Source organism: Lolium perenne, chromosome 2, assembly GCF_019359855.2.
Source record: "Lolium perenne isolate Kyuss_39 chromosome 2, Kyuss_2.0, whole genome shotgun sequence".
Lineage (NCBI taxonomy): Eukaryota > Viridiplantae > Streptophyta > Magnoliopsida > Poales > Poaceae > Lolium > Lolium perenne.
In genome coordinates this window covers 312,194,528-312,203,572 of record NC_067245.2, presented here as the reverse complement: position 1 = coordinate 312,203,572, position 9,045 = coordinate 312,194,528, and the positions used below count along the sequence as shown (strand labels likewise).

The 9,045-nt window shown below is 42.3% G+C and overlaps 1 protein-coding gene and 1 long non-coding RNA gene across 6 annotated transcripts; one reads left to right on the top strand and one right to left on the bottom strand.

The window, feature by feature from the left end:
* The first annotated feature begins 421 nt into the window (after positions 1-421).
* LOC127336827 (inositol-3-phosphate synthase 1) lies at positions 422-8,473 on the top strand. The gene is made up of 10 exons (XM_051363691.2): positions 422-671; positions 774-842; positions 6,045-6,180; positions 6,392-6,639; positions 6,721-6,947; positions 7,061-7,176; positions 7,277-7,453; positions 7,557-7,745; positions 7,834-7,896; positions 8,023-8,473. The coding sequence occupies exons 1-10, from the start codon at positions 493-495 to the stop codon at positions 8,140-8,142; spliced, it is 1,524 nt and encodes a 507-aa protein (XP_051219651.1). The 5' UTR covers positions 422-492; the 3' UTR covers positions 8,143-8,473.
* LOC127336828 (uncharacterized) lies at positions 1,336-5,110 on the bottom strand. 5 transcript variants are annotated; one of them, XR_007873545.1, is made up of 5 exons: positions 4,626-5,110; positions 4,390-4,542; positions 3,703-4,296; positions 2,946-3,124; positions 1,336-2,864 (listed from the first exon to the last, which is right to left on the bottom strand). It is a non-coding gene; the product is annotated as an uncharacterized lncRNA (long non-coding RNA). The 5 variants fall into 5 exon arrangements; XR_007873543.1 differs by having other exon boundaries at positions 1,336-2,860; XR_007873546.1 differs by having other exon boundaries at positions 1,336-1,665.
* Positions 8,474-9,045: the final 572 nt, after the last annotated feature.

The window sequence follows — 9,045 nt, the reverse complement described above, 5'->3', positions numbered from 1 at the left end:
ATTATTTCTGAAATTAATAAAAAAGTATTATTTAAAAATAATTCGCGGTGAAATTATCACGCCTTAAATGCACCAGATAATAAAACGCAAAGAAAAAAAAAGCGGAGACATGCCGGTATCCACGTCTGGCTGGCGTGACCGCCAGAGCTTGCCTGGTTCGTACATGTGCGCGCACGCCAGCGCGTTGCTGGGTCATGCATGCATGCGCTTATTTCGGAAACCTGCGGGCTTAATAAACTTCCTAAAAATAGATAACGTGTGATGCTGTCGGGAGTAGAAACGGTCCTAGTCCATTCGTGTAAAGTCACTTACGAGGTTAGAGGACTGGGCGACAGGTGTTTGCGTCCCCGCTCGCAAGCACTACTGTGCGCAGGTCCATCGATGAAGGCGATAAGTGATCTATAAAATGACTTCCCACAAGAATGGGATTCCTGTATATCTGAAATCGGATCCACTCGAACCGAAAAGATCAGTCACCAATTGTCGACGAAGATGTTCCTGGAGGGGTTCAAGGTGGAGAGCCCGCATGTGCGGTACGGCGCCGGCGAGATCGAGTCCGAGTACCGGTATGACACCACGGAGGTGGCGCCGACGCCGGAGGGAAGCTGGGTGGTGCGTCCCAAGTCCGTCACCTACAACTTCAAGACCAGCACCGCCGTCCCAAAGCTCGGGTAATTGTTCTTCAACAACTCCACAATGTTGTTGGTTTTGAATAAATTAGTCTCATCTCTACATCTTCAATCGCATCGTGTGTCGCTGGTGCATGCGCGCAGGGTGATGCTTGTCGGATGGGGCGGCAACAACGGCACCACCCTCACAGCCGGGGTCATCGCAAACAAATTGTAAGTTTAAACTAGCTAATCTAGGATACAGATCGATTAACAGATCTCTTCTTGCATGCATAAGTATATTTTCATCGTCACATATTTGATGTTGGGTCGATGGGGATCGGAATCAAATCAGTCAGATGTTCAAATGATCTAATGTGGTTGGGGTGCCTCCTCACCGGTTAGTAGCGGCCCAATCTTGCCCAAAACGAGGCCTAGTTTCATTCTGTGAGTTTTTTTTTTTCTTTGCCAGCCTTATATACTACTTATGGCCAAACTCACATCTTCAAGTTGGCCGCTACTTCATTCCCCTCCCTACATAGAAAAAAATCAAGCACTCTAATCTCCACATTGGAAAATCAAGGTGTAGAAATTCATCGAGATTCCTTTACACCATGGTATTTGTAAACGTGAAACTATCTTATGTATCTTCTCTTCTTTTAGTGTGAGGTGCATTTTCAAAGACAGAATATCTGCTTGTATACACACTACGATAAATCAGCACCAGTAGAAGATACAAACAGAGCTTTCATTTAGCTGAAGTGATGTAAACTACACATAATTCACACAAATCCAACATAGTACTGGCCATAACTGTTGTGTTTGATAAAATATAATTGTGTAGAGCAGCCAAAGGAACAACATGGAGAGAATCCTCAGGTAGTAAAGCACAGAGAACGTATTATATATACAACAAGATATAGAACATTAGAAAGTCTCCACATAAAACTGTACAACACATGCTATTTCAGCATTTCTGTATGTTGACCTATGTCACTTCAATGGCAAATACGAAGAAGCAATTGAAGAGCTCATGCCAAGAGATTGATGAACTGACCTGGAGAATAGGAAACAGTATAAATAAAAAAAATAGCAAGCAGAAACACGATGTAAAAAGTGTAGATACAAAATCATATCATACATAGAAAAAAGGGCAACAAACTTTTATTGCAATATAATAGAACAGTAGGTGGCGCAAACCAGACCGTCTTTAGGTACAACCTCAGTACTTCAGTAACTAAACGAAAGTGAGAGGCTATCAGCATTAAATATGTAGGTAGCTTGAGCTCATCAAGTTCTAATATGCATTCCAAATATTTACGTGTTTTTTCAAATATTGCCCATGGAGCCTATAAGAAATTCGCACTGAGATGTAGAAATAACTCCGGGGTAAGGCTTCACGTCTTGAAACACAATACAAACAACTGAAACCAATTACAGTACAGCAACACTTCCATGCTATTGTACCATAGGATTAGCCCAAAATATGTAAAGAGAAGATAGCTGAGCAAACCCACAATATCACATGATTAATCCTTCAAGAAATGCATCACATGCATGTCGAAAAGTACAGAGAGAAAAGAAAGTCCTAGTAATCGTAAAGGTTTAATATAAGTTGGCCTGTCTTATGTACATATCATGAACATCTAACACTATGGACCAAACACAGAAAGCTAAAGTCTCAAATAAAATTCTAAAATCTAGCAACATGACCATGGCTATATTTAATTTGACTTTGCGAACCTGCCTTTCATCTCCAATAAGATAAAAGAAATTGTAGACTAAAAGACACAAAGAGAAAATATATTAAACATTGAACTTTCGCTGCATGGAATTTACACCCAATGCATAGTAGCCCCCATGGCAAAAGTGGTGTGTTAAAACATGGTACTAAATAGCAAGACCCAACTCTCCATCACTTTTTTGCTATTGTACCGTAGGTATTATGTGGCAGTTCTGGCCAAGTACATAACTGAACTTCAGGCAAAAGATATTAGCTCATGAAGAGGAAATCTATATTTAACACCCAATGCATAGTAAGCTCCCATAAGTATTGGTCGGTTAAAACATGGAACTAAATAGCAAAGATCCAACTCAGACCAGTCGTGCAACAACAACACCCTGAGAATCATCAGGGGCAGAAGCAGAAAACAGAGCTTGAAGGGATAGCAACATTTCAATATAATGGCTGGACTCCAATGAATTTCCAGTATGTCGAAGACAATTGCTCCATTTTGGCTCCTAATATTTGGCTGCCTTCCAACATAAGTTGGAGCAGTAATCAGAATTGTGAAAAGTCAATTGAAATTGTTATTGAGGAAGTAGAAGTTAACTCACTTTAATTTCTCAAGATTTTATACAAAGCATTTGATAGGTAATACATCTGATGATCGGCTAGCTCACAGGGTTGTTTGCTTGAAGCTGTTGTGTGGTACTATAAATTAGAGATGCGGTTTAGATGGGGCATACATGAAGGTCCATCTTCGAGGCCAGCCGTGTGTCCCTCAAGAACAACTCTGGAAAGAAATAATAAACGAGATCTTAACTGAGTGGATGAGAAAAAACAGTCAAACTGGTGAAAAATTCTCGAACAAACAAAAGGCATGATTATCGCCTGATCGATATGCAGACCGGTCAAAACTGCAGTCAAAAGAAATTAAGTGCCTTATCCTTATCAAGAGAATGCGACATTGCCAACTCTAGTAATACCCATTGTGGAGGTTCGTACAGCTCAGGTTGTAGGGTAGGTTACGAAATGCAGAGTTTCCAAATAAAGACTCGTAGTGAACAAATCTAGTCACACAATGTTCAAACAACTCTTAGTAAATAAACAGGCACATTAAGGAAATATATCATATGTCTATACATAGGGTTGATTTTGGGCTTGTCTAGATTGCTGATATAGCAAATGCTTAATCACACAATCAGATGGTTTTTTTTCAACTGCAATATAAAATGAAAGCTGGACATGTGAACTATAAAAGACTAACAAGGGTACATGTACACAAACTGATGGGAGTGGGTACACCACAACATGATTCAAGAAAGAGATATACTATGGTTTATTATGAAAAGCATGAGGCTGATGTGAAACCTTTGGCAGCTTCTTAATAAATTTTCTACTGTAGCTTCTTCCTCTTCTAGACCTCCCCAGATCTGCACTCATGTCTGGAGAACCAATCAGCAAATTAAATTCAAGAGTACCGAATGAGAAAAACACAACGGAAGAACAAATGATCACCATAGATGCACATATATATAGAATGATATATCATCTAAATATTTTTGTATCGATCTTCCTATAGATTCTGAATTTTTATACATTCACAGCTTATACGAAACCTAATGCCTCGAAGGAAAAATAAATAACAACCATCATTCAGTCTAATCATTTTTAAGACTAAAGCATGTATTGTACAAACAAATAATCACTGTCGAAATAAAACATTCATTGCACAAACAAATTAAGGAGGACAAAGGAGAGGCGGGGTCCTTGTGAATTGTCAGATCGAAGCACCACCAAGGAAGAAATTAACCAAGCTCATCTGAGAAACAGAAACCAAACATCTACAAAGATTGAATCCAAGAGTATAGCTAGATAAATCTGATATTATATGTGGCAGCACCTTAATAAGGAAATTTACTGCTCCTACCTCCTAGCACTTGCATGGAAGTATGGAACACATGTCTGCAAAAAGAAGTGTGATAGATGAACAATTAAACCCGATGAGAGTACAGAGGTCTCACAGATGAAAGGTGAGGAGCAACGGTTAGGGCTTACCTGTTTGATCTGGACTATCATCCCCCCGTCAAAGATGCTAGTCGACAGGTCGCCCCCTCCTTCTCATTCTTTTATGCCCTGATGCATGAGCCCTGTTGGGCGCCCTCATGAACCCGACGCCACCCATCCTCGCCGTCACCGCCGCATTGGGCTCTACCATCAATCAGTGCAAGAGAAACCGCAGTATTCCATTAGCAAGAGAGGAACATACGTGATGCCAGAGTACCCCTACTCACCGGCGTGCAGCGGCAGCCCGTCGTCCCCAACACCGGAGGAGAGAAGCATCAGCAGGCCAGCCACCATGTTGCGGAGGAGGCACATCTGGAGGCGCAGGTCGTCCTTCTCCCTGATGACCGCCGTAGCCGGGTTATGCCGCCGACGAGTTCCCGGCGCGAGGACATGATGTTGAAGGGGTGGGTGACGACGCGGAGGTAGGATGCGTGATAGCGGCCAGCACCGCCGAGGGGCGAGGGAAAGGGGATCTCTTTCCCCTTGGTCTCATTTTCCCTGTGGTGTGGAGGCAGCCGCCCGGGGTGTTGACCTCGTCATCGCGGCGCTACCTGCCGCTTGCCGCCGCTAGTCTCGGTAGCCACTGGCGCCAGCTCGTCGCTGCCCGGCTGCCGCTGCGCCGCCGCCAGGAGATTGGGACGGGGTCGGGAGAGAGAGAGAGAGAGCGTGCTGGGAAAATAGGAAAGGTTCAGTCTTGGTCAGAACGGCGGCAGAGCGAAGTACACGTAAAGAACAACACTGCTCAACCTCGGCATGTTTTTCAAGCCAAGAGGAGACAGACAGATGGGTCCAGAAAGTATGAGTAATGCTACACCTACAAAAATATCTTACAAAATTTTCTTACGGACAACATCAAGCAGTGCACAAAATCTGAATGTGACCCGTGATTCAAGGGAGGAATCAAAACGCAGCCAACAAATTCATTGCACGTCAGCCCGTAGAAGTTTTTGTAAACCAAACCGCCCGTACGTCTAGGATTATTGAGGAAGTATTTGGGTCCACTGGCGGAGATTTACGTTATGGATCAGAAGTCTCACACAAAACCAACAAACCGATAGGGACAAATGGTCCTATCCTGGACCCACCGGAAACAGACCACTGCGCACAAGCTCTCACCCACACAGGCATCAGATGACCCATGTGCATGCAGCAACAGCTGCGTCTACCCAATAAACTAGATTTCGATGTGCGCATTGGTTCACCATTCTGTAAAATTAGCGATGATTTTTTTAACGACGATAAAAATCATCTTATTTCTTTTTATAAAAGAACAAGGTGAAAAAATAATACTCCCTCCATTCCTAAATATAAACCATATAGCTTTCGGCATGGAAATTAAAGAAACACATATTGAGAGATGTACCCTTGCTTATAATCAGATCAGTCAGATGTTCAAATGATGTAGTGTATTTACATAGTTTTATCAATTAATTCCTCAACGCCCCCTTGAATGTAATGAGATCAGTGGATGTTCAAATGGTCTAATGTATCTGCATAGTTTAACAAATTAATTGCTCGATGCACCCTTGCATGTAACCAGATCAGCGATGTTCAAATGGTTCAACGTATCCGCATAGTTTTATCAACTAATTGCTCCTAAACCGTGTCTTATAATGTTTATTTTTTTCCGATGGGCTTTTCTCCAGGGGAATTTCATGGTCAACCAAGGAGAAGGTGCACAAGGCTAACTATTTCGGCTCCCTAACCCAGGCTTCCACAGTCAGAGTTGGCAGCTACAACGGGGAGGAGGTCTACACACCTTTCAGGAGCCTTGTACCCATGGTAGTCTATTTTTCTTAATTAAATCTCCTCTTGTTTTTTTTGGGCAGTAGTAAATTTTTTTGAGATTTGTTTGTGAGACAAGAACATATACTTTGTCTATAAATACACTGAAAATTCCGTATTACAATGGTCACATTAGGGAGAAAATGTTTTTAGTGCTGAACATTGCATGCATTTTAAGGATTTTCCTTGTTTCAATTCAATTCTGCAGGTGAACCCGAACGACATTGTGTTTGGTGGATGGGACATCAGCAGCATGAACTTGGCTGATGCCATGGGCAGAGCCAAAGTACTAGACTTTGACCTGCAGAAGCAGCTCAGGAGCCATATGGAGTCCATGGTGCCCCTCCCTGGCATCTTCAACCCGGACTTCATCGCAGCAAACCAAGGTTCCCGCGCTAACAATATACTAAAGGGCACCAAGAAGGAGCAGGTGGACCATATCATCAAGGACATCAGGTACACAATTAGATCAGCACATTCAGACAGGAGTTTTGTTCGGTTTGTTCATGCTAGTGGATTTTACATTGAACGGAACAGGGAGTTCAAGGAGAAGAACAAGGTGGACAAGGTGGTTGTGTTGTGGACAGCCAACACCGAACGGTATAGTGATGTTGTCGTCGGGCTCAATGATACCATGGACAACCTCTTGGCTTCTCTCGACAAGAATGAGGCTGAGATCTCACCGTCAACCATGTACGCGATAGCCTGTGTAACGGAGGGAGTACCATTTGTCAACGGGAGTCCTCAGAACACCTTCGTGCCTGGTGTGTATGTAGCTAGTTAGCTACGCAGAAGAAACTAAATATTTTTGGTGTTCCATCTTCCATTCCTGGATTTGAACGATGCTAAGATTGATTTTTTGTGCATTCGTGCGCAGGGTTGATTGAGCTGGCCATCAAGAAGAATTCGTTGATCGGTGGTGATGACTTCAAGAGCGGGCAAACTAAGATGAAGTCAGTCCTGGTTGACTTCCTCGTTGGTGCTGGAATCAAGGTATCCTTAAAAGAAACTTATGGACAGTGTTGATTCAAATCCTCCATTACCAAACAACAAAAATTTCAAGAGACTAATGATGTTTGTGTTTTGCTTTCAGCCTACCTCTATTGCCAGCTATAACCACCTTGGAAACAATGACGGCATGAACCTCTCGGCGCCGCAGGTATTCCGATCCAAGGAGATCTCCAAGAGCGGTGTGGTGGATGACATGGTTGCTAGCAACAATATCCTTTACAACCCAGGGGAGCACCCTGACCACGTCATCGTCATCAAGGTTCGTCCCTTGGAGTTAACTATTGCTCGCCACCTTGCATGCACGTTCAAAGATTCAATTTTTTTTTGATTGAAACCTAAACGATCCTTTCATGATACTGCAGTATGTGCCGTATGTCGGGGACAGCAAGAGGGCCATGGACGAGTACACCTCGGAGATTTTCATGGGTGGCAAGAACACCATCGTGTTGCACAATACTTGTGAGGACTCGCTTCTCGCTGCACCTATCATCCTTGATCTGGTGCTCTTGGCTGAGCTCAGCACCAGGATCCAACTGAAAGCGCAGAGCCAGGTAACTGAAAGTGGAGGCATTGTAAGATCAGTTGATATTTCACAAATGATCATGTTTAATTTAATTTTTATTTCATCTCACCGTGTAGGAGAAGTTCCATTCTTTCCATCCAGTGGCCACCATCTTGAGCTATCTAAGCAAGGCTCCACTTGTAAGTGCAATCAGTTTTCATTACAAATTAGTTGTCAGTACTAGAGTTATACTCATAGAAAAACTTTTCAGTTGGCAAGTTGAATAAGTATTTTTTGTTTACAAAAGAGTTTGGTTCTTGGAACAGGTTCCTCCAGGGACACCAGTGGTTAATGCACTGGCCAAGCAGAGGGCCATGCTCGAGAACATCCTTAGGGCTTGTGTTGGGCTGGCCCCTGAGAACAACATGATTCTTGAGCACAAATGACATGCCAAGCGAATCTTCTCATCACAAGGAACAACAAAGTATCAACACGAGAAGGAATAACAAGAGGCCAATGAAAGGGGAAATGTGAAGTAGAGATCAGGACAAAGCATGGATCCTCTTGGTGCTTTTCGTTCATTATTAGTTGGCCCTCTGCTCCTGTTTTTCTCTATTTTTAGACTACTTTTCGTGATGGAGACAGATTCATGTATGATAGTCAAAGGAATTATTACTTCGGTTATTTTCTTATCATGGAGCTAGTAGAATCAGCTGGCCTAATATTTGAAACTTTAAATCAAAGAACGGCTTGCAATTGTCAAATCAATATTTTCTCGCTCTTGGTTTTTTATTGTTTGGTGATAAACTCTTCTCTGTGGGTTCAGGGTAGTGTTTTCCTATTTTCTTTCAATCCTTGTTGCAGTTGTTTTAGAATTTCAGAAGAGTGTGGAAGAGAGGAATTAAACACATACAACAGAGAGAAGGAGTTCGAAGTTTGAGAAGTTGATCTCTTGTTCTAACAGAAATTTCAAAAGAGCCAGAAGTTTGAGTGGTCCTGTTCTAATGGTAAATTGAGAGTAATGGGTATGCTAACAGATTCTCATCAGCGACATTCTTGCATGGCTTTCCCTTCATAGTAATGAAAAAAAACTATAGTTACCAGTGTGGCAAGGTATCCGGTAACAACTTAACATCACAATGTTCCAATAAATGTATTTTATCAATATTAGTTCCTATGCATGGTTGTCTTTGGACATCCCTAGATGGCTAGTTCTTGGCCACTCTAGTTTATAACTCAATTCGGAGATCAGGATACAATATCACATATTCACATTCTATATAGCCCAAAAAATTGCACATAACACTCACACCAAGTAAAAAAAAATCTACTAGTAGAGTGCATAGACC

Bases quoted from the DNA above. Each gene is read 5' to 3' on its own strand.
- LOC127336827 (XM_051363691.2), top strand. From the start codon at position 493: ATGTTCCTGGAGGGGTTCAAGGTGGAGAGCCCGCATGTGCGGTACGGC. The intron at 6,181-6,391 runs GTAGTCTATTTT...TCAATTCTGCAG, and splicing joins TCAGGAGCCTTGTACCCATG to GTGAACCCGAACGACATTGT. The intron at 7,746-7,833 runs GTAACTGAAAGT...CTCACCGTGTAG, and splicing joins AACTGAAAGCGCAGAGCCAG to GAGAAGTTCCATTCTTTCCA.